Raw genomic sequence first — 25,160 nt, 5'->3', positions numbered from 1 at the left:
ATGTGTGATGGGTATATGGGCACTGGACTATGGGATGGAGGATATGTATGATGGGTATATGGGCATGGGACTATGAGATTGTGGATATGTATGATGGGTATATGGGCACAGGACTATGGGATGGAGGATACGTATGATGGGTATTTGGGCACGGGACTATGAGATGGAGGATGTGTGATGGGTATATGGGCATGGGACTATGAGATGGAGGATGTGTGATGGGTATATGGGCACTCGACTATGGGATGGCGGATATGTATGATGGGTATATGGGCATGGGACTATGGGATGGAGAATATGTATGATGGGTATATGGGCATGGGACTATGGGATGGAGGATATGTATGATGGGTATATGGGCACGGGCCTATGGGATGGTGGATATGTATGATGGGTATATGGGCACGGGACTATGGGATGGAGGATAATTATAATTTGTTATAACTAACCACAGTTAGTTACTATGCCCGGGCAGCGCCGGGCTCTTCAGCTAGTACTTGAATATAAGCCGAGGCACTTATTTTTACCTTAAAAAACTGGGAAAACTTATTGACTCGAGTATAAGCCGAGGTTGGGAAATGCAGAAGATGCTCCATACAAAATAAGCCCCATAAAATGCTCCATAAAATCTATCAGAGAGACAGGCCGAACACCGGCACTTCCTCAAAGTATATCGTAACCCTACCAAACAACTGGAAGCTTACATCAAATATTCGCAAACATTTTTTTTACATCTTTATTGAGATTGGGACAATACAAATATCTCCGAGAATCTGTTTATACCAAGGAAGGTGACGGTCACAAGGGGGCATTCTCTGCGTCTGGAGGAGAGAAGGTTTCTCCACCAACATAGAAGAGGATTCTTTACTGTTAGGGCAGTGAGAATCTGGAATTCCCTGCCTGAGGAGGTGGTGATGGCGAAAATCGAGGGGTTGAAGGGAGGCCTGGATGTCTTCCTGGAGCGTAACAATATTGTATCTTATAGCTATTAGGTTCTTTAGAAGGACGGAGATCTGGGGATTTATTCTGATGGAATATAGGCTGAACTGGATGGACACAGGGCTTTTTTCGGCCTTGATAACTATGTTACTATAACTATATCACACACATAAAATATTAGATATAGGTTTTTCAAATCCATATGCATTTAACATTATGACATTTTGATCTTATTTAAAGTACTGTGTGCAGTGGGAGTTATTTATTTACTATTATTTATTATTTTGCCTGATCTGTGACTAGCAGTATATTTTTGCACTTGTATCTTGGTTATCTATTTTTTAATGTGTTTTCTCAATAAAGATGTAAAAAAATTTTTTGCGAATACTTGGTGTAAGCTTCCAGTTGTTTTGTAGGGTTATGATAATGCTCCATAATGTTGATTATTTGCCCCATAACATGCTCCATACAAAAATATGCTCCATACAATATGCTTAATAAAGTTCATGATGGGCCCCATATGATTCCCATATACCGTTTAATAATACTGCTGCTGCAAAAAAAAACATACTCACATCTTGTCGCTCTCTGCAGAGGGCATGCACTAAGCACGTCATCGCACCCTCTGACCTGTACGTCACAGTGAGAGAACGCGGAAGACAGCGCAGCGGGGGAATGGGGACAGGTGAATATCGAAAGTGTCGGGGGGCCTGAGCAAGCGGCGACACAGGCACCTGGCCCCCATAGTGCTCTGGTGTCCCCGCCTTCTCAGGACCCCGGCTTGAGTGCCAACGCTAGTCACCGGAATTCGTACCGAGACTGCAGGGGAGCGTGCAGACGATCCAAAGACACCGGGGACCTCCACACTGCATCGGAGAACAGGTAAGTGGAAACATGACTCGTGTTTAAGCCGAGGGGGACCTTTTCAGCAAAAAAAAGGTGTTGCCAAACTCGGCTTATACAAGAGTATATACGGTAAATATGGATGGTATTGCTGTAATGTCATTTAGCTAATAAATTTATTTTTCCTTTTGTATAACTTTCTGGAGTGCGCCTTTTCCATGCATACATCTGGTGATGCATTCATGTACTGATGTACATGTACTGACGGTTGTTCTAGTGACACATTCATGTACTGAGGATGGTACTGGCATTGTACTATTGTACTAATGGTGGTTCTGGTGATGTATTTGTGTACTGATGTTGGTTCAGTTGATGCATTCATATATTGGTGGTGGTTCTTGTAATGTATTCATGTAATGATGTTGATTCTGATTATGTATTCATATTCTAATAGTGGTTCTGGTAATGCATTCATGTACTGATGATGGCTCTACTGATGGTGGTTCTAGTAATCTATTTATTTACTGATGATGGTTTTGGTGTGTATGTATGTACTATTGATGGCTTTAGTGTTCTATTTTTGCACTGATGATGATTCTGGTTTTGTATTCATGTATTGATAATGATTCTTGTGATGAATACATCATCAGAACCATCATCACTACATGAACACATCACCAGATCCATCAATAGTAAATGAAAACAGCAGTGTTGTGAGTTCATTTTCTGGTCTACCAGTCAGGCTCCCTCTGGTGATAACAGGAGGTAGTGAGGCTGATTTAATCAGTAGAGATCTGCCACCTGATAATGAGGATGCCGATTGGACCTCAGGAATCTCAGATTGGATTTAAGACAGCCGACGCCCTACTCTGGTGCTGGTGATTCCTTCTGCTTGTCAGGTCTTGGTTCTCAGCTCTGTTCCAGTCAGCTCAAGCTAAGTTTCTCTGCTAATGTTCACACTTGATTTTGTTGTTCTATTCAGTTTTTTGTGTGGTCAGCCAGCCCCGGCTTGGGCTTTGCTGAATTTCCACTCTTATTTATCTGTATTTGCCAATTTGCTTTTTGTCCCTTATTAGATTGGCCTCTTTTTGCTCTGTCTCAGAATATTTCAGAGTGCTCATATAGTGGGAGAAGTCTAGTGACTTCAGGGTTAATTTTGTTATCAGAAGTGTTGGACATTATTTTGTAGTGTTTTGGGCAGATTGCAGACAGTGTCTTTCCTTTCCTCTCCTGTCTAGTTAGTTTGTGCCACGTCATTTGCTCAGCCTATTTTCCTACCTGCGTTTGTGTTTTCATCTTGTTTCACCGTCAATACATGTGGGGGGGCTGTCTATTCCTTTGGGGTCTGCTCTGGGGCAGTTAGTTTTCCCTTTTCTTGCTTTAGGCTTATTTAGTCCTCCGGCCGTGACGAGGCGTCTAGGTTCATCGTAGACACGCTCCACGGCTGCTGCTAGTTGTGTGGTAGGATCAGGGATCTTCAATCTGCATAGTTACCAACCTCTCTGGTTTTTCTGGGCTTAGCATGTTTAGGTTTTTTCCTCCTCGGTGACCCATTCATAACACAGCAGCATAACAACCAACACTACTTGCATTTGTCACCAGAATATCAGTACAGGTATATGGCATCAGCGCTTCCATCAGTACATGAACACAGCACAAGACCCACCATTAGTACATGAATACTTCATCAGAACCACCATCAGTTTTGTTTCAAGCAGTGTTCATCGCATGATGGATGTAAAACCCATCAGACTTATTCATTTATATCTATAAGAGGTCTGTTTAGTTTCCTTCAAGGTATCAGTCAAATGCTGAACACCTTAAGTGAATCCAGACTGCCCCCATTATAGCTAAGCTATATTCGTTTCCATGACTGTCTTTGGGTCTGACATTTAAACTATCTGATGTCAGGGAAACATATCGCTATTTGTCCCTTTTATGTTGCTTTGAAATTATACTCCGTGGTAAGCCTCATCCCTAAAGTACACAATGTTTTTTACTTTTGCTGAAAAAAATAACAATTCTAGTGGAAGTGGTTGTCAGAGCTCATTACCTAACGCCTTGGAGGTGGGGAGCGTTAGGGGTTCTGTTACTTTAGTCTCTGACCCATTCCTTTGCTTGGGCGCAGACGGGTGGGGTGGGCTCTATCGGCTTCATCTGCACAGGGCACCAAAATATCTTGTATATTGTGTGTATCCACACTGTGCTGTGATCAGTAGTCTTGCATCTACTTTCCATACACTCTGGCAGTATACAGCGGATTTCCTGGAACCTTGGACGTGTTTGCAGTTGCTCTGCCTTGTTACCTCAATATCTCCTTTTGCAATTTTGGTGACGCAGGTCCATAGGGAGCAGAAGATGGCGGAAATTCCCAAAATGTAATGCAAAACTTACTATAAGCAGAACTACTCTTAGAAAGAAGAAGGAAGAGACGTTTCCTGGTCAGTCCTTTATTCCTATATGTGATGGGGTAGAATTACTTATCATGTATAATATATAGAAAGCGTAAACCTAATCTAGACAGTCAGAAAACGAGCCACAATTACCGCAGTGCCTCACGCCGGATATAACACGGTGCGTCACTACTCACATTGGTCGGGGTGTACGCCGTCTCTCAGTTTGATGACTTTACATCACTTTGAGAAAGAAATTAAACCAGTTTTGCATTTTACCCCGCGCCCCTTATCACTTTTCCCTTGTGGAGTGAGGGGTAAAGAGAGTAGAACATTACATAAATGTGATGATAGTAGGTTGTTGTTTTTATACAAATTGTGATAAAATTCTGTCACATTTAGAAAAATTCCCTCTAATGTTAGCGCCCAAATAACCACGACCACCACCCGCCGCCAGTATAGTTTCCAGTCTCTCTTTTCATTTCTTTCTTTCCACTCAGCTCATTCTCTTTCTTCTTCATTTCCGCATTGTGTTCATTATCTCTCATGAACGGCATCACTGGCACCAGATTTCTTGCTTCCGCTTTTCTCTTTTCTTCCTCTCTTCTCTCTTCTTCCTCTCTTCTCTTTTCTTCCTCTCTTCTCCTTTTTTCTTCTTTCTTCTCCAGGTCCGCCTTGTGTATATAGTCCAGCAGGAACTTCTTCCGTTGTATCCAGTCTTTCTGGGGATTTCTTTCTTTTGCTTCCAGACGATAATTGACATCTTCCAGGGCGCTGTGAATGACCATCAGGATATCGTTGGTTTTCCCCTGAGTTTTGATATGATCTTTCTCCGTGTAGTTCTCTATGGATATTACAACCTCGGCTCCCATCTGCTTGAACATCTTCTCAGCCTTCATGAAGTCTCCGCTGGTTTTATGGGTGATGACAATAATGGGGAAGACTCCTGCAAGAGACACAGATGTGAGCGGATGTTGTAGGGGAGATACAAGATCACTCTTCATTGTCATTCTTCCTGACTATCTGGATGACATTTTATGTTGGCCTAATGCAAACATCATCCTTTCCTCATACTTGTTACTCTATGGACCCGGCAGCAGCGGAACATCAAGAAACAAGGTCTAGGCCCTGGATGTGTCTGCTCTCCACTACACCCCACATTACCTGTCATCTTCGCACAATTCTCCAGAAACTCCTGCAGCTCTTGTCTCTCAGTCTCACCAAACCGACATTTAGCGCTGTAGAAATAATAGAAAAGATGATGACGGAGATTGTAATGATGGTAATATGTGTAGGGGTGACGGTGATGGCTGTGCTGAGGCTGGTGACAGTGGGAATAAGTGTGGATGATGATGGAGGTGGTAATGATCGGGATGGTTTTTATGAGACTATGAGGAATAAGACATCAACCTCTCACTAGTGAGCCACTTCCATCTCTGGAAATTATACTTGTCACAATCTTTATGGGTCAAGTGGAATGGCCACAGCTTATATTAACTGCAATGCCGCGAACAGTAACAGAACTCTCTTTACTCTGATCGTCTGACAAACTTTTAAATGTATCTTTATAAGTGCAACCAAAAGCATAGGAAGGAAGGAAGGAAGGAAGGAAGGAAGGAAGGAAGGAAGGAAGAATGGAAGGAAGGAAGAATGGAAGGAAGGAAGAATGGAAGGAAGGAAGAATGGAAGGAAGGAAGAATGGAAGGAAGGAAGAATGGAAGGAAGGAAGAATGGAAGGAAGGAAGAATGGAAGGAAGGAAGAATGGAAGGAAGGAAGAATGGAAGGAAGGAAGAATGGAAGGAAGGAAGAATGGAAGGAAGGAAGAATGGAAGGAAGGAAGAATGGAAGGAAGGAAGAATGGAAGGAAGGAAGAATGGAAGGAAGGAAGAATGGAAGGAAGGAAGAATGGAAGGAAGGAAGAATGGAAGGAAGGAAGAATGGAAGGAAGGAAGAATGGAAGGAAGGAAGAAAGGAAGGAAGGAAGAAAAGAAGGAAGGAAGAAAAGAAGGAAGGAAGGATGAAATGAAGGAAGGATGATATGAAGGAAGGGAGGAAGAAAGGAAGAAATAAAGGAAGGAAGAAAGGAAGGAAGAAATGAAGGAAGGAAGGAAGAAAGGAAGAAATGAAGGAAGGATGAAAGGAACGAATAAAGGAAGAAAGGAAAAAATGAAGGAAGGAAGAAATGAAGGAAGGAAAAAAGGAAGGAAGAAATGAAGGAAGGAAGGAAGGAAGAAAGGAAGGAACGAAGGAAGGAAAAAAGGAAGGAAGAAAGGAAGGAATGAACAAAGGAAGAAAGGAAGGAAGATGGGGAAAGAAAGAACGATTGAAGGAAAGGAAGGATAAATGGAAGAGAATAAAAGGAAGGAAAAAAGGAATGGAAGAAAGGAAATAAGGAATGGAAGGAAGGAAACAAAGAAAGGAAAGGAGGGATAAATAAAAACAAGGAAGGGAAGGGAGGAAAGAGAGAATACAACAGTGAAAAAAGGAGTGGAGGGAGAAGGAAAGGAAGAGAGGAGAAGAGAGAAAGGGATAGGAGGACTAGGAGAGGAGTATAGGTAGAGAGAAATAAGGAGAGAAGATGGAGAGGAGGGGAGAGAGGTAGAGGTATAGAGGATGAAAGTGAGAGCATGAGAGAGAGAGAAGAGGAGGAGAGGGTGGCTGTTCCTCTCACCAAATTGGCAGACGGTAAGCAGCACATATGCTCCAGCATTTGTTCCCCTGCTCCTCTCCTTCTTTCCCCCCTAAAACCTTAAGGCCCCGTCACACTAAGCGACTTACCAGCGATCCCGACACCGATATCAAGGAGTCAGGATCGCTAGTAAGTCGCTATGTGATCGCTGGTGAGCTGTCACACAGACAGCTTCACCAGCGATCAGCACAGCGATGCCGAGCGCCAGGCATCGCTGGCCATCCTGTAAAAAATAGAATCAAAATAAAAAATATAGTAATTCTCACCTTCCGATGTCCCGCGCAGTCTTCCCGCCTCTCTCCACACTCCGGTCCCAAAGTCTCGCGGTCATTCGTGCAAAGGATCACTGGGACCGGAGCGTGGAGAGAGGCAGGATGGCTGAACGCGACGTCGGAAGGTGAGAATAACTATATTTTTTATTTTTTTAATTATTTTTTACACCTGATCGCTGGTCTCCCACCTGTCACACACAGCGTTGCGTGCTGGCCAGCGGGAGACCAGCGACCAAAGAAATGTCCAGAGGTTTCTTCCAGCGATCAGCGATACCGGCAGGGGGGCCGCTCGCTGATCGCTGTCACACACAGCGATCTCGCTGGTCAGATCGCTGTTACGTCACAAAAGTTGTGACTCAGCAGCGATCTCGCTACCGAGATCGCTTAGTGTGACGGGGCCTTTAGAATTTACGCGACCCATGGATCACCATTCACCAATTAGAAAAATTAAAACATTACAAGTTTTTAAACCTCGCAGTCATTGTCCCCTTCTGTAGGCACTTTGGTCCTTTGCACGAGGTGGATTGTTATGATAATGGTAGTGATAATGCTGGTGACAGCTGAAGTGATATTAGTGGAGATGATGATGATGATGATAGAACCGCTCCTCAATAGAAGCCCTATTCTATGAAGGTGCATTTCTCAGCTGCGGCCATTAGGCCGTGTGGGGCGCTGTGCTTTCCAGCTTCCATTAATTATTTACATTCAGCCATTGCTGGATCTGACAACAGCTGAACCGCAGGGGGCAAGGTGTAGGACCCTCACTGTGCCAACATTGATAACCTATCCTAAATATAATGTAGTCTTAGCAAACACCTTTATTAACTCAGGATTATTTTAATTATAATTTTTATTACACTTGTTGAAGATGTCACTATAAAGAACACTGCTGTCCGCTCTCCCACACTGGGCGCCAGCTGCCGAAATCACCTCTCTGCCTCGTTGTGTCCCCAAGCTATCTCAAGAAACCATAAATAGGTGTACACCTTTGAACTAGTGTGTCCTCCCCAGAAGTTTGTAGAAACCACAAAAAATATGTAAAATGGCAAAAACCTTTTTATACAGACCACCCAGGAAGTGGTAAAAAACACGTCACGATCCCGCCGCTGACACCGATATGTCACGGATGGAGGGACGCAACGCACTGCCGGCACACAGCTATCGCAGGCACAGTGGGGCTTATCTTAGTTATCCCACCACTGCCACAGTGTGATAAAAACAGCAAGCTAGCCTTGCCCTAACAATTTATCGCAGGGGGGTTATTTTGGATGCCAACCACTGCCAACAATAATTCACGAACTGCAGGGCTTTATGTATATCCCACTTTTCAGTTCCACTTTGGAACTCGCAGCTCTCCGGCGCCCCCCCCTTACCCTCAGGTCAATCAGGGAACTACACCTGAGATAATTGGTCACTGGCCGGCTGCTTCAATATGGACTGGCCATTCGGCACGGGCAGTGTAAGTTGAGACATTAAGATATGTACAATGCAAATATAAAATAAAAGGTTTAAAAGCAGAAAATCAAACTTACATTTGCTTAGCTGGCCTTAGGCAAACCATGTGTGGAGAAGGAGGAGCCAAATGTCTCCACTCATCTGAGATCCTTTTGGCATGGAATCTCCAGCTTGAATGACCAAGTTTTTTGGGGAAATACCTTATACCTTTGGGTTTGTGACATCACTAAAGGGGCTGTCTGGTGATGGTCCTCCCCCTGCTCTAGGGGTTTGAATCTGGTTCTGAAAACCTTTTATAGCCATAATTAACAGAGGGTACCTCGTACAGAAACGCACATAATATCATCTTTTCCAGCTCGTCACTGGCATTAATTCGAGAACAAACATGCAGTAATTATGTCACACCATTTAGGAGAAATCCATTTCTCGGATTCTGTTGGCGCTGGAACCGTGAAAAACATGGGCTAGAACGCTGGCTCGGCACCCTATGCAGATATGTAATTTTAATATCTCTGCCGCGGATTGTTTTCGAGATCTGGCCTCTTTAATATTTCCCACACTTACCCAAGCACATGTTGCTTCAAACAAAAGAAATCCTTTCCACTAGCTAATTAACATTCCTTGCAGTGAGGGGGGAGAGAGCAGGAAGCAGCCAGAGGGCTGCTGTCTCTCTTACAAGCTGTGTTACATGCAGGCAGAGGAGAACACACTGCTGTGTGTGAGCTGTGGGGAAAAGAAGGGGGGGTCACAGCTGCTGGCAGGCAAATCTCTCATCTGCAGTGTAGAGAATGGAAGATTCTGGAATGTTCTGGAGAAGTCATATCTTACATTATCATTACAACACAAATAGAAACAATAACACAAAGATTGTGCACGTGCTCTGCACACCGAGCAGCAAGCTCTAGGGGGGATATCACATTAGCCTGCAATACTTGATTGATAAAAAAAAATTTGTGCCAGTGTGTATCCAGCTACATGTTTCAATATACAGCTCTGGCAAAAACTAAGAGACCACCACATCCAATCCCTGTCATGGCCGCCCAATCTCCAGACCTGAACCCATTGAAAACCTCTGGAATGTAATCAGGAGGAAGATGGAGAGTCACAAGCCATCAGACACAGAAGAACTGCTGACATGTGTGTACCAGGAGCGGCATAAGGTCTCCCAAAAGCCGTGTGAGAGACGGGAGGAAAGCAGCCAAGACGCAGGAAAGCTGGGGTTAACAATCATGGGGATTCCACACGATACTGATCTCTGAACTCTTCCTGAGGTAAAACATTAGTATTGTTGTTTCTAAATGATTATGAACGTGTTTTCTTAGCATTATTTCAGGTCTGAAAGCACTGGGTTTTTTTACTTTTGACCATTTTTCATTTTCTGAAAATACAAAATTTATTGCTTGGTAATTCAGAGACATGTTGTCAGAAGTTTATAGAATAAAAGAGCAATTTACATTTTACTCAGAAATATAAAGAGGAAAATCAGACAAACTGAACATTGTGCAGCGGTCTCTAAATTTTTGCCATAGATGTATATAGGGGACAACAATAAAAATGTACAATATAAATAGACAATATTATATTTTTAATTTTTATTATTGTCCCCTAGATATATTGAAACATGTAACTGGATACACACTGGCACATAAGCCTTAGGCTATGTGCACACGTATGCAGAAATTTCCTGAGAAAAAACAGATTCCTTCCCAGGAAATCCGCAATTTTCTGTTCACGGTTTTTATCGGGTTTTTTGCGCGTTTGTTTTGCAGATTTTTTGCGTTTTTTTTCCGGAGCATCCTAATACAATGAAATCTGCAGATTTTCTGCAAAATTAATGAACATGCTGCGTTTTTGTTTGCGGAAGAAACTGCATCATGTGCACAAAAATTGCAGAATTCATTCTAATAATAGAATGCTTAATGTATGCGTTTTTTAAGCGTTTTTGCAGGGAAAAACGCTAAAAAACGCGAAAAAACCTGAACGTGTGCACGCAGCCTTAGTGTCAGGGCCTTTCTTGAGAAAGCTTGTTTCAACTTTGCAGCTTGGGCCTCCCCCACAATTTACCCTTTTTTATGTTCTTTAGGGCAGGTGTCTCAGATTTTGTGTCTGTTTTTACTCTTTGTGTCTCCATCTATATTTCTGGCTGGTCTCAGCATTATCCAACATTGTATGGAAAGTGCTAATATTTGAAGCTTCTTTGCTTCTGAGAAACACTGAGACTTGTTCTAGTAATAAAAATGTCTCTGTTCCCCTCACCTGTATATGAAGATGGGGACAATGAAGTCGGAGTAGTTTGGGTTCCGTTCGGCGCCTTCCAGTCTGGTCATGTCTGTGTAGTCTTTCATCCACTCCACCTTCTCACCAATGGGGAGAAAGTTTCCTAGAAGAAGAAAAATATTTACCTTTAGTAATAAGTGTCCGTCTAATAACGGGAATGTCCAGTACAATGTGTGTGAGAAGATGAAGTGTCTCATTGATGGGAAATTTCTCACGCTGCGAGTGCTGACAAGGTTACCGTCGTTCATAAGCCGTGACCTGCGATAACCTTACTGTCATCATCGTGGCAGCCAGATTCACTCCCTACTGTCAATGTGTTCCGGCTGCCATGCTGAGCGGTCACATTCCTGATGTCATCGCTCACCACAGCCTCCAGAAGAAGCAGAGTTGGGGATCGTCGTGGAACATGGGCTGGATATACGACGGACCTCTAAGGATTATTTTATTTTTTTAAAGGTAATAAATGGGTAAAAGAGAGTAAATGTCTTAGCGAGTACTTTTTACAAATAAAGCAGTTTTCTCTGTGTGCTTTTTTGTTGTTTGACTACAGGGTTAGTAATGAGGGTGTCTTATAGATGCTTCTCCATTACTAAGCTCTGGGTTTGATTTCAGCTGATATTACAAAGCTGACATCAAACCCACAACTATTACCTCCCTTGGCAACTCCCCAAAAAAACAGGGCAAGCTGCAAGAGCTTAGGCTAAGCTCTAGGATCTAATGGATGTGCCATTTATGGGGTGGCTGAGGGCTTGTGTTATTAGCCCATTAATATCAGCCCACAGCTGTCTATTAAAAATAGGGGGTATCACACATCAATTTATTGGGGAGACCCCCTTTTTAATAACAAGTAAAGGCTATGCAGACAGCTGTGAGCTGTTATTAAAAGGCTGGGACAATCCATGGATATTGGCCCTTTCCCAGAATAATTACACCAGCCCCCTGCTGTCTGCTTTCCCTCAGCTGGATATAAAAAATAAGGTGGACAACACAACATTTTTTCAATTAATTTCATATTTATTAGCTAAATACATGTACAGTAAATTACACACACACACCGTACTAATTATGTATATCACTGCATCTTTCTACAGTTGGGAAAATAAGTATTTGATACACTGCCGATTTTGCAAGTTTTCCCCCCTACAAAGAATGGACAGGTCTGTAATTTTTATCATAGGTACACTTCACCTGTGAGAAACACAATCTAAAACTAAAATCCAGAAAATCACATTGTAGGATTTGTACGTAATTAATTTGCATTTTATCACATGAAATAAGTATTTGATGTAATAGAAGAACAGAACTTAATATTTGATTCAGAAACCCTTGTAATTACAGAGGTCAGACGTGTCCTGTGGTTCTTGACAAGGTTTGCACACACTGCAGCAGGGATTTTGGCCCCCTCCCCCATACTGATCTTCCCCAGATCTTTCAGGTTTCGGTGCTGTCGCTGGGCAACATTGAGTTTCAGCTCCTCCAAAGATTTTTCGGAGCTATTTTCCCTGAGGAAGCCACAGTTTGTGTGGCGATACGCGTGGGTGTTTTATCCCACATTTTCTTCCCTCTCAGCTGCCATGGCTCTGTCTAGGACTCTAGGATTCCCACATTGTTAGGTCTGAGCTATAGGCTTCCTTTTCTATTTGATTCCGGGAATGGGCTTGGTAACTTCTTTAACTAGTTCCTATACTGTGCAGGCTACGTTATTTTGAGCAAAATTTTGGCGCTCTGTTGTGGTGCCTTGCAAGGGGTCCGGTGTTAACTGTGCACCACTGTTCACATACACTCACTGGCCACTTTATTAGGTACACCTGTCCAACTGTGTGTTAAGACTTAATTTCTAATCAGCCAATCACATGGCGGCAACTCAGTGCATTTAGGCATGTAGACATGGTCAAGACAATCTCCTGCAGTTCAAACCGAGCATCAGTATGGGGAAGAAAGGTGATTTGAGTGCCTTTGAACGTGGCATGATTGTTGGTGCCAGAAGGACTGGTCTGAGAATTTCAGAAACTGCTGATCTACTGGGATTTTCACGCACAACCATCTCTAGGGATTACAGAGAATGGTCCGAAAAAGAAAAAAAATCCAGTGAGCGGCAGTTCTGTGGCCGGAAATGCCATGTTGATGCCAGAGGTCAGAGGAGAATGGGCAGACTGGTTCGAGCTGATAGAAAGGCAACAGTGACTCAAATTGCCACCCGTTACAACCAAGGTAGGCAGAAGAGCATCTCTGAACGCACAGTGCGTCGAACTTTGAGGCAGATGGGCTACAGCAGCAGAAGACCACACTGGGTACCACTCCTCTCAGCTAAGAACAGGAAACTGAGGCTACAATTTGCACAAGCTCATCAAAATTGGACAGTAGAAGATTGGAAAAACGTTGCCTGGTCTGATGAGTCTCGATTTCTGCTGCGACATTCGGATGGTAGGGTCAGAATTTGGCGTAAACAACATGAAAGCATGGATCCATCCTGCCTTGTATCAACGGTTCAGGCTGGTGGTGGTGGTGTCATGGTGTGGGGAATTTTTTCTGGGCACTCTTTGGGCCCCTTGGTACCAATTGAGCATCGTTGCAACGCCACAGCCTACCTGAGTATTGTTGCTGACCATGTCCATCCCTTTATGACCACAATGTACCCAACATCTGATGGCTACTTTCAGCAGGATAATGCGCCATGTCATAAAGCTCGAATCATCTCAGATTGGTTTCTTGAACATGACAATGAGTTTACTGTACTCAAATGGCCTCCTCAGTCACCAGATCTCAATCCAATAGAGCATCTTTGGGATGTGGTGGAACGGGAGATTCGCATCAGGGATGTGCAGCCGACAAATCTGCGCCAACTGTGTGATGCCATCATGTCAATATGGTCCAAAATCTCTGAGAAATGCTTCCAGCACCTTGTTGAATCTCTGCCACGAAGAATTGAGGCAGTTCTGAAGGCAAAAGGGGGTCCAACCCCTTACTAGCATGGTGTACCTAATAAAGTGGCCAGTGAGTGTATATCTATGATTGCTTTCCACATTGTGCGTTTGCTTTTATTTCCCGCCCATATAGTACTGGGAATAGGCATAAGTTCTATATATCACTATCTTGTTGTGCTGTATTTGTGTAACATTATATTGTTGTTACTGAATTAATGTTTTTGAGCCATAATGCACTTGCTTTATGCTGTGAGGGAATTATTTGTGGGTTGTTGTTGCCTCTATACTATGGCATGACTAGTACATGTATCTCTGTGTTTTTAAATGTTTTTATCTGTTGCTGTGTCTTGATTGCTTGTGTATTTTGGAATTTGATAATAATGTATGTTTTTACCTAACTTGGGTGTTCCCATATATGTGGGCATGATCTTTCTCTTTTTCTTTTGTTTTTTTCATGCTGGAAGAACCAGCCACAACCCATCTTCAATGCTCTTACCGAGGGAAGGAGATTGTTGGCCAAAATCAATTGGCTATACGTGACCCCAAGCATCCTCCCTTCAATACGGTGCAGTCATCCTGTCCTCTTTGTAGAAAAAACATCCCCAAAGTATGATGTTTCCCCCACCATGCTTCATGGTAAGGAAAGTGTTTTTGGGGTTATACTCATCGTTCTTTCTCCTCCAAACACAGCGAGTGGAGTTGATACCAAAAAGTTCTATTTTGGTCTCATCTGACCACATGACCTTCTCCCATGCCTCCTCTGAATCATCCAGGTGGTCACTGGCGAACTTCAAATGGGCATGGACAAGTGCTGGTTTGTCTTAGAAAAATCTTTAAAAAAATCTAGAAAATCACATTCTATGATTTTTACATAACCAAATTATATTTTATTGCATGAAATAAGAATTTGATCACCGACTAACCAGCAAGAATTCTGGCTCTCACAGACCTGTTGAGGCCCCTTTACATTTAGCGATGCACCAGCAATCCCGACCACGATACGACCCGGTCAGGATCGCTGGTGCATCGCTAAATGGTTGCTAGTGAGCTGCCACACAGGCAGATCTCAGCAGCGACGCAGCAGCGGTCGTTACCTTTCAGACGCGGCGATCCTGACGTCCTCCGTCCGGGTCCATGCATCGCTTGTCGGCGCCACAGGAAGCCCAGCAGGAAGCGCCCGATGAGAAATGGAGCCGGCCGATCTCGTGCGATCAGCGACAGACAGTGGGGGAGCCGGTCGGAGGTAAGTATCACACATAGCGATATCGCTGCTGCGTCACCAAATCGGTGATGCTTTAGTGATATTGCTAGCGATATCGCTATGTTTAAAACCCCCTTTAGTTTTTCTTTAAGAACTCCTCCTACTCTGCACTCAGTACCTGTATTAATTGCACCTGTTTGAACTCGTTACCTGTATAAAAGACACCGGTCCACACATTCAATTACACTCAGACCTCTCCAACATGGCCAAGTCCAAGGAGCTGTATAAGGACACAAGAATTGTAGACTCACACAAGGCTGGGATGGGCTACAGGACAATGGGCAAGCAGCTGGGTGAGAAAGCAATGACTGTTGGCACAATTATTAGAAGATGGAAGAAACAAAATGAATGTGAATCTTCCTTGGTCTGGGGGCTTCATGCAGGATCTTGTTGGGTAAGAATGATTTTGAGAAAGGTCAGGAATCAGCCCAGAATGACATGGGAAGACCTGGTCAATGACCTGCAGAGAGCTGGGACCACAGTCTCAAACATTACCTTCATCGCCTGGTGTTCAGCTGATTCTGACAGCTGACACCCAGCATTCAGTGTCAGGAATGGTCCTGCACCACTCCCGGCACTTTAGCCCCCTAAATTCTGCAATAGAACTCAATTGCATCATGTCAGGAGCAGGCAGAGGGAAGAAAGAACCTCTGCTCCTGGATCGGAGACCCCACAAAGTCATCGCGGGTCCCTATTACTGACATGGTGACACGATATCGTCATGATGACATCCGGGTCACCAGAGCTAGCAAAATTTCTTCATCATGGTCAGAGCATGAAACTTTGTCAGTGCAGTGCTGATATTTTGTATAGTTTGTATAGCACAGGGATCCTTCTGCATCACCATGCTACACAAGTGATCAGCCTGTGAAAAACTATAGTCCCATAGTGGGACAAAGTAAAAATTAAAAAAAAAATGGTAAGAATCTTAAATATATATATACAGTCATATGTAAAAGTTTGGGCACCCCTATTAATGTTAACCTTTTTTCTTTATAACAATTTTGGTTTTTGCAACAGGTATTTCAGTTTCATATATCTAATAACTGATGGACTCAGTTATATTTCTGGATTCAAATGAGGTTTATTGTACTAACAGAAAATGTGCAATCTGCATTTAAACAAAATTTGACCGGTGCAAAAGTATGGGCACCCTTATCATTTTCTTGATTTGAACACTCCTAACTACTTTTTACTGACTTCCTGAAGCACTAAATTGGTTTTGTAACCTCATTGAGCTTTGAACTTCATAGCCAGGTGTATCAAATCATGAGAAAAGGTATTTAAAGTGGCCACTTGCAAGTAGTTCTCCTATTTGATTCTCCTATGAAGAGTGGCATCATGGGATCCTCAAAACAACTCTCAAATGATCTGAAAACAAAGATTATTCAACATAGCTTTTCAGGGGAAGGATACAAAAAGTTGTCTCAGAGATTTAACCAGTCAGTTTCCACTGTGAGGAACATAGTAAGGAAATGGAAGAACACAGGTACAGTTCTTGTTAAGCCCAGAAGTGGCAGGCCAAGAAAAATATCAGAAAGGCAGAGAAGAAGAATGGTGAGAACAGTCAAGGACAATCCACAGACCACCTCCAAAGACCTGCAGCATCATCTTGCTGCAGATGGTGTCACTGTGCATCGGTCAACAATACAGCGCATGCATAACGCCTTTTTGTATGACCAAACAACTCAATCTTTGTTTCATCAGTTCACAGGACCTTCTTCCAAAATGTAACTGGCTGGTCCCAATGTGCTTTTGCATACCTCAGGCGACTCTGTTTGTGGCGTGCTTGCAGAAACGGCTTCTTTCGCATCACTCTCCCATACAGCTTCTCCTTGTGCAAAGTGCGCTGTATTGTTGACCGATGCACAGTGACACCATCTGCAGCAAGATGATGCTGCCGGTCTGTGGAGGTGGTCTGTGGATTGTCCTTGACTGTTCTCACCATTCTTCTTCTCTGCCTTTCTGATATTTTTCTTGGCCTGCCACTTCTGGGCTTAACAAGAACTGTACCTGTGTTCTTCCATTTCCTTACTATGTTCCTCACAGTGGAAACTGACAGGTTAAATCTCTGAGACAACTTTTTGTATCCTTCCCCTGAAAAGCTATGTTGAATAATCTTTGTTTTCAGATCATTTGAGAGTTGTTTTGAGGATCCCATGATGCCACTCTTCATAGGAGAATCAAATAGGAGAACTACTTGCAAGTGGCCACTTTAAATACCTTTTCTCATGATTTGATACACCTGGCTATGAAGTTCAAAGCTCAATGAGGTTACAAAACCAATTTAGTGCTTCAGGAAGTCAGTAAAAAATAGTTAGGAGTGTTCAAATCAAGAAAATGATAAGGGTGCCCATACTTTTGCACCGGTCAAATTTTGTTTAAATGCAGATTGCACATTTTCTGTTAGTACAATAAACCTCATTTGAATCCAGAAATATAACTGAGTCCATCAGTTATTAGATATATGAAACTGAAATAGCTGTTGCCAAAACCAAAATTGTTATAAAGAAAAAAGGTTAACATTAATAGGGGTGCCCAAACTTTTACATATGACTGTATATATATATATATCTTACCCATAGATAAATATTATTATGAAAAAAATATATATCAACAATAAACGTACACATATTTGGTATTACTGCATTCGGAACGACATGACCTATGAAAATATCCCACTAATTAACGCCTCTGGTGAACGCTGTAAAAAAACTAGGCAAAAAATGCTTCATCATCATATCACTGAACAAAAAGTGGCATAAAATGCAATCAAAAGACGAATATAAAGAAACATGGTGCCACTGAAAACTTCATCTTGTCCCGCAAAATTCAAGCTGCCATACAGCTCCATCAAAGGGAAAATAAACAAGTTATAGCTCTCAGAATAAAGCGATGCAAAAAAGTTTTTAGTTTTTATTGTGTAAAAGCGCCAAAACATAAAATAAAATATAAATGTAGTATCGCTGTAATCGTACTGCCTTATCAGTTTTACAGCAAAAAACAAAACAAAAAAAATCATGAATTGCTGGATTCTGTTCATTCTGCCTCCCAAAAACTGTAAGGCTAAGTGCCCACGTTGTAGAAATGCTGCGCAAATGTCCACAGCATTTCCGCAACTCCCTTCCGCGGGTAAAACGCATGTGGAATTTGCATGCGTTTTGCCGCAAAACACAAGCGTTTTTAGCTTGCAGAATGCTTGCGCTTTGCCAAGTGATTTGAAGCATCGCTTGGAAAAGTGATTGACAGGTTGGCCACACACATGCATAGCGCTTGACAAATGTGACCAACTTTCTACTATTGAGGCTGCCTATGCTGCATCAGTAGTAAAAGAAAGAATGCTAAAAATATTAAAAAAAAATAGGGATATACTCACCTTCTGGCGACCCCCAGAGCCCTCCCGGTCGTCATTGTCGCTGGCGGCAAGTTCCGTTCCCAGGGATGAGAGACCGCTACGTCATCAGAGGTCATTCGCGCAAAGCATCCCTGGGAACGGAACTTGCTGCCACCGACAATGACGACCGGGAGGGCTCCGGGGGCCGCCAGAAGGTGAGTATATCCCTATTTTTTATTTTAATTCTATTTTTTACAGGAATATGGTACCCAGGACATGGAGGAGAGTCTCCTCTCCTCCAGACCCTGGGCGTCATCCGCATATGAAGCGCTCACTTCACACATGGTGGGCATAGCCACATACATAAAGTGAGCGTTTCAATGCAATCTTATGGCGATTCTGCAGAGATAATGGACATGCTGCAGATTTTACCGCTCTGCGATTTCACAGCAGTAAAATCCGCAGCATTGACACAGCAACTGCGGAATCCCATAGGATTGCATGGGGATGCGTTTTAAAGCGTTTTTTAAGCATTTACGCGGCTGCAAAAACGCGGCACTTCTGAAAAGGAAAAAACTTGCCAGAGGCCAGATGGAGACCAGAGTAACTTTGCTGCCTCACTATAGTGAATGGATCCATTGGGATTTTCATCTGAATCACATCACATGGAGATTTAGATGGAAACCCCAAAGTAAGTGCTCAGTGTAGAACGCCAGATAAATGCGATCCCAAACGTTATGTAAAATGTTCCCAATAAATGCTTCAACTCTGTCATGATCCATGCTGGATCATGACAGATAAAAGCACAGGTAACGTTTTTTTTTCCTAAGTTGTGCTTAAGGTTGGTTTTTGCCCCCGGTGGCCATTAGGATTATTGCACTGTGGTGTCTTTTGTTCTAAGTTTGCCCCCGATGGTGGTGAGCGTCATTGCACTCTTGTTTCTTTAGTTTAGTGCACATGATTATAATGCAGGTGTGAGTGCTGGCTCTGCTATAAAAGAGTCACAGGTGTTGCAATCAGCGTTGGTGATAGTGTTAATTTCAACCATCCTTGGTGGAGGAAAGAGTTGGAGAGCATTTCATGCAGCTCTGTCTTAGCCCTGGAGTGGAAGGAATAATAGGGATTTCCTTGTAGCTCTGACAGAGCTTGGTGGCAGCGATTCAGGAGGAGAGCTGCATTCTGGTGGTGGACTCTGTTGCCAGGAGCAAGTGCAACAGAGTAAAGCTAAGTTGTGTTTCCCTGTTTGTGTTTTTCCTTAGTGTGTATTAGTACAGTGGTGGGGCCAGTGCCTGCACCACCCAGCTCCCTAGCAAGGGATAGGTGTAGGGTATGCTAGGGCGACAGGTTCGTGATCGGCGCGCGGTGCGGAACCGGCATAGGGAACGTTAGGAGCGTTAGGGACACTGACTCAGGGGAGTGCAGGAGGTCTCCACATCCCCTTTCCCTATCACAGTGCCCACCGTTGTAACTGTTTCCCTACCCCTTGTCTTGTTGTTTTAGTTACCGGCATGCGAGCCGTGTCACACAGGACAGTATCACGTGCCACGTCCTGTAGTTTTAGTTACCGGCCTGCTGGTCGCGTCACACAGGACGGGTCCACGTGACAAACTTAATCGACAAAATAACAAGTTCCCACTCAGGTCTGACATCTGTTAACGGAAATTTAGGGGGCTTCCACGTTACTGGTAGTACAAAGGCTCTGGAAAACCAAAATGGCTCCTCACCCCCGAAAGAAATTCAGCAAATTCTCTGCTCCCAAATCCAAATGCCCCCTCCCTTCTGAGCCCCAGTGTGCCTAAACCACATATAGCGCCCACATGTTTGGCATTTCTGTATCGTCGAGAGCTAGCCAAATATACGGGTGAGTATCTCCAGAAGCATGAGCTGGACATAACGTACTGGTAACTGCAATGTACTGGTCACTATAATGTACTGGTCACTACAGTTTGCAATTTTCACTCAGCAACATCCACTCCTGTTTGTTTCAGAAAAACACACATGGAGTCAAAATAGTCATCACACCTGTAGATAAACTCCCAAAGGGGTATAAATTTCAAAATGGGGTCACTTAAGGGGGAATTCTGCTCTTCTAGCAATTAGGGGCTTTGTATATGGAGTCCGCAAACTATCCTAGGAAAATCTGCGCTCCAGGAGGCAAATAGCGCTCCGTCCCTCCCATGTCTCGACGTGTGTTTTTAGCAGTACTGAAGAGCCGCATATGGAGTATTTCTACATTCAGCAGAAATTGTGGGACAAATTATGGTGCCATTTTCACCTATTTGTTGGGCGAAAATGTGAAATTTGGGGCTAAAACTAAATTTTGATGTTAAAAATGTAATTATTTTTCTTCACTGCCCAATGGTATAAAATTCTGTGACACACCTGTAGTGTCAATATGATCACTGCACCCCTAGATGAATTCACTGAGAGGTGTAGTTTGTAAAATGGGGTCACTTATGGGGGGTTCTGCTGTTCTGGCACCTCAGGGGCTCTCCCAGTGGGTCATGGCACCCACAAACCATAACAGTAAAATCTGCACTATAGTATGGCGCTCTTTCCATTCTGAGCGTTGCACTGTACCCGAAAAGTATTTCCAAATTACATGTAGGATATTGGCGCAGTCAGGGAAAAATGGACCTCAGTTTGTTGCAAAAATATCTCCTATTAGCCCTTAGATAAATTTATAACTTGGTACTAAAACAACATTATAGTGGTAAAAATGTAATTTATTCTTTCTTCACCTCTCAATGTTATAAAATTCTTTGAGGCAAATGTGGTGTCAAACTGCACCCCTAGATGAATTCATTGGGGGTTTCTGTTGCTCTGGCACCTCAGGGGCTCTGCCAGTGTGACATGGCACCCTCAAACAATTCCAGTAAAATTTGCACTCAAATATGTGGCTTCTTCCCTTTTGAGATTTGCACTGTGCCTCAAAATTAGTATTCCCCCACATATGGAGTAATGGCGTACTCAGGAGAAATTTCACAACAAATTGTATGGTGAAATTTCGTTACTCTTGTAAAAATAAAAAAAAAATTAGGGCTAAAATAAAATTTTTGTGGAGAAATGTGATTTTTTTTTATTTTCACAGCTCAACGTTATAATCTTCTGTGAAGCACCTGGGGGTTCAAGGTGCTCTCTACACATCTAAATACATTCCTTGAGGAGTCTACTTTCCATAATGGGATCACTTGTGGGGAATATCAACTGTTTTGTCACATCAGGGGCTCTCCAAATGGGACACGGCATACCCTAAGGATTCCAGCAAATTTTGAGTTCAAAAAGTCAAATGACACTCCTTCCCTTCCGAGCTCTGCTGTGTGTCCAACAGTAGTTTTCTCCCTCATATGGTGTATCAGAATACTCAGGTGAAATTGCACAACAAAATGTATGGTGCATTTTCTCCTGTTACACTTATAAAAATGCAAAATTTGTGGCTAAAAAAAACTTGGTAAAAATTTTAATTTTTTTTTTCTATTTTCACAGCTCAAAATTATAAACTTCTGTGAAGCACCTGGGGGATTCAATGTGCCCACCATACATCTAGATAAGTTCCCAGGGGGGTCTAGTTTCAAAAATAGTGTCACTTGTGAGGGATCTTCATTAGTAGCTCTCTAAACGTGACATGGTGTTCGCTAATTGTTCCAGCAAATGTTGCATTCAAAAAGTCAAATGGCGGTCCTTCCCTTCCGAGCTCTGCCATGCACCCAAACAGTGGTTTTCCCCCGCACATGGGATATCGACAAACTCAGGAGAAATTGCACAACAAATTCTGAGATCCATTTTTTGCTGTTACTTGTAAAAATAAAAAATTGGGGTTTAAAGTAAAGTTTTGATGAAAAAAAGTTAAATGTTCATTTCTTTTCAACATTCCGCAAATTCCTGTGAAGCACCTGAAGGGTTAATAAACTTCTTGAACGTTTGAATGTGGTTTTGTGCACCTTGAGGGGTGCAGTTTTTAGAATGGTGTCATTTTTGGGTATTTTCTGTATTATTGCCCCTCAAAGTCACATCAAATGTGAGGTGGTCCCTAAAAAAATGGTTTTGTAAATTTTTTTGGAAAAATGAAAAATCCCTGTTCAAATTTTAACCCTTATAACTTCCTAACAAAAATTTTTTTGTTTCAATAGTTGTGTTGATGTAAAGAAGACATGTGGGAAATGTTATTTATTAACTATTTTGTGTGTGACACATCTCCCTGATTTAAGGTCATAAGAATGACAGTGGTCAGAACTGTAAAAATTTGCTTGGTCATTAACTTGCAAAAAACATTGGGGAAAAATAGGGATAAAGTCCTGCTGAGCACACAAGATCCCCCTGCTCACACCAGCACATGTCCAGGCTCATTTGATGTTCGTCATTGACCATCTGGATAATCCAGAGAAGGCATGGGAGAAGGTCATATGGTCAGATGAGACCAAAATAGAACTTTTTGGTATCAACTCCCACTCACCGTGTTTCGAGGAAGAAGAAGGATGAGTACAATCCCAACAACACTGTCCCAACTGTGAAGCATGGTGGGGGAAACATCATACTTTGGGGCTACATTTCTGCAAAGGGGACAGGACTGACCCGTATTGAAGATAGGATGGATGCGGTCATGTATCACAAGAATTTGGCCAACAACGTCCTTCCCTCTGTAAGAGCATTGAAGATGGGTCATGTCTGGGTCTTCCAGCATGACAATGACCCGAAACACACAGCCAGGGCAACTAAGCAGAGGTTCTATAAGAAGCACTTCAAGGTCCTGGAGTGGCCTAGCCAGTCTCGAGTCCTCAACCCAATAGAAAATCTTTGGAGGAGCTGAAACTCAATGTTGCCCAGGGACAGCCGCAAAACCTGAAAGATCCGGAGAAGATCTCTATGGAGGAGTGGGCCAAAATCCCTGCTGCAGTGTGTGCAAACCAGGTCAAGAACTACGGGAAACATCTGACCTCTGTAACTGCAAACAAAGGTTTCTGTACCAAATATTAAGTTCTGTTTTTCTGTTGTATCAAATACTGATTTCATGCAATAAAATGCAAATTATGTAATAATCCTACAATGTGAATATCTGGATTTTATTTTTTTTTTAGATTCTGTCTCTCACAGGTGAAGTGTACCTACGATAACAATTACAGACCTCTCCATTCTTTGCAGGAGGGAAAACTTGCAAAATCTGCAGTGGATTAAATACTCATTTTACTCACTGTATATATATAAATATGTTACTTTCTCAGTATGTTAACTATGCTAAGTGGTGGACAGTATTCTTAACCCCTTTCTGACATATGACGTACTATCCCATCCATGTGCCCTGGGCCTTAATGCCCATGGACAGGATAGTAAGTAATACGCGATCAGCCGCACTCACGGGGGAGCGTGGCTGATCGCAGCCGGGTCTCAGATGATTCTCACAGCTGACACCCGGCACTTTAACCCCCAGAACACTGCGATCAAACATGATTGCAGCGTTCTGGGAGTAGGCACAGGTGCTGACAGCTGTGACAGATACGAGATGTGCACCATCTGAAACAACGGATACTGGAAGCCTGTGCTAGCATTTCTAAGTTTTGTGTCACATGACCCTCTTCCCATTGAAAAAAAATAAAGTTGGATCCAAAATGGCCGACTTCAAAATGGCCGCCATGGTCACCACCCGTCTTGAAAAGTTTCCCTCTCCCATATACTAATGTGCCACAAACAGGAAGTTAATAACACCAACCATTCCCATTTTATTTAGGTGTATCCACATAAATGGCCCACCCTGTATCTTGGGCTTGGTCAAAAAGGCCACAATTGTCTCTGACACTAAAGGGTTAATATTCACAGTTCTTACCCAGTTGGGCAAAGATTTCTGCTCTCTGGAAGCTGCCCGTAGTTATGCTCCCTCTGTTTTCCACCATGGTGATGTTCTTGGTGAGATCGTAGGCTTTTCTTTCCATGGTCATTGTCTCATTATCTTCTCCAGCTTTAGCGTACTGTATGAATTCCTCGCCCTCCTCCAGCACGAACTTACAGGAGTTAATAAAGGAAGATTTCCCATGACCAGCGTAGCCAAATATCTGGAGGAGAACCCGGGAGTATCCCTGATTACCATGACTTGTGAAACCAGAGAGCCTCCAGAGGGACGATAGAAAGCCCTGATGGTCCAGGCTGAAGTTGAGGATACTTTTCTTTTGTTGGTCTGGATTCATCTCTCATGGATTGCTCCTTCTCTTCTCACCACATCTCCTATTTTCTCTCCTCTTTCTATGTCTTGTGTTTTCTTCCGTTATCTCAAATTTTTCTGAATACTTTCAATTTCGGTGGCTTACAGGAAGCTGAGGCGTGGTTTATCACATAGCAGGGTGTTGCAGAACATTAATTTTTTTCTACATGACTTGGGTCAATATGACAGAGGCGGAGAAATGAGGTAACGAATAACAGCGACTCACGACAGTGGGAGGTAGACGTGTTTGTCACTACTGCATTCAGAGGTTACAGCAATTTGACCCGAGGAGGCGCAACAATAATAAAATATAGTGGGTACGGAAAGTATTCAGACCCTTTTAAATTTTTCACTCTTTGTTTCATTGCAGCCATTTGGAAAATTCAATAAAGTTCATTTTTTTTCTCTCATTAATGTACACTCTGCACCCCATCTTCACTGAAAAAAAAACAAATGTAGAAATTTTTGCAAATTTATTAAAAAAAGAAAAAATGAAATCTCACATGGTCATAAGTATTCAGACCCTTCAGTCAGGCCTTTATGGCAGAGTGGCCCAACAGAAGCCTCTCCTCAGTGCCAGAC

The 25,160-nt window shown here is 42.9% G+C and overlaps 1 protein-coding gene across 1 annotated transcript; it reads right to left on the bottom strand.

Annotated features, from left to right (window-relative positions):
- Positions 1–4,216: 4,216 nt before the first annotated feature.
- On the bottom strand, positions 4,217–24,696 carry LOC141073109 (uncharacterized). The gene is made up of 4 exons (XM_073560439.1): positions 24,207–24,696; positions 10,849–10,972; positions 5,340–5,413; positions 4,217–5,121 (listed from the first exon to the last, which is right to left on the bottom strand). The coding sequence occupies exons 1-4, from the start codon at positions 24,562–24,564 to the stop codon at positions 4,595–4,597; spliced, it is 1,083 nt and encodes a 360-aa protein (XP_073416540.1). The 5' UTR covers positions 24,565–24,696; the 3' UTR covers positions 4,217–4,594.
- Between the last annotated feature and the right edge of the window lie 464 nt (positions 24,697–25,160).

The sequence above is a fragment of the Dendrobates tinctorius genome, unplaced genomic scaffold (genome assembly GCF_039654945.1).
Source record: "Dendrobates tinctorius isolate UK_male_01 unplaced genomic scaffold, ASM3965494v1 ptg000297l, whole genome shotgun sequence".
Classification (NCBI taxonomy): Eukaryota; Metazoa; Chordata; class Amphibia; order Anura; family Dendrobatidae; genus Dendrobates; species Dendrobates tinctorius.
Note: the sequence above shows the minus strand (reverse complement) of the source record. Positions and strands in the feature narration are given on the sequence as shown.

Excerpts from the sequence above, each read along its gene's own strand:
- LOC141073109 (XM_073560439.1), bottom strand. The coding sequence starts at position 24,564 with ATGAATCCAGACCAACAAAAGAAAAGTATCCTCAACTTCAGCCTGGAC. Across the intron at positions 10,973-24,206 it reads AGAAATCTTTGCCCAACTGG|GAAACTTTCTCCCCATTGGT; the intron begins GTAAGAACTGTG and ends TTCTTCTTCTAG. Across the intron at positions 5,122-5,339 it reads GAATTGTGCGAAGATGACAG|GAGTCTTCCCCATTATTGTC; the intron begins GTAATGTGGGGT and ends TGTCTCTTGCAG.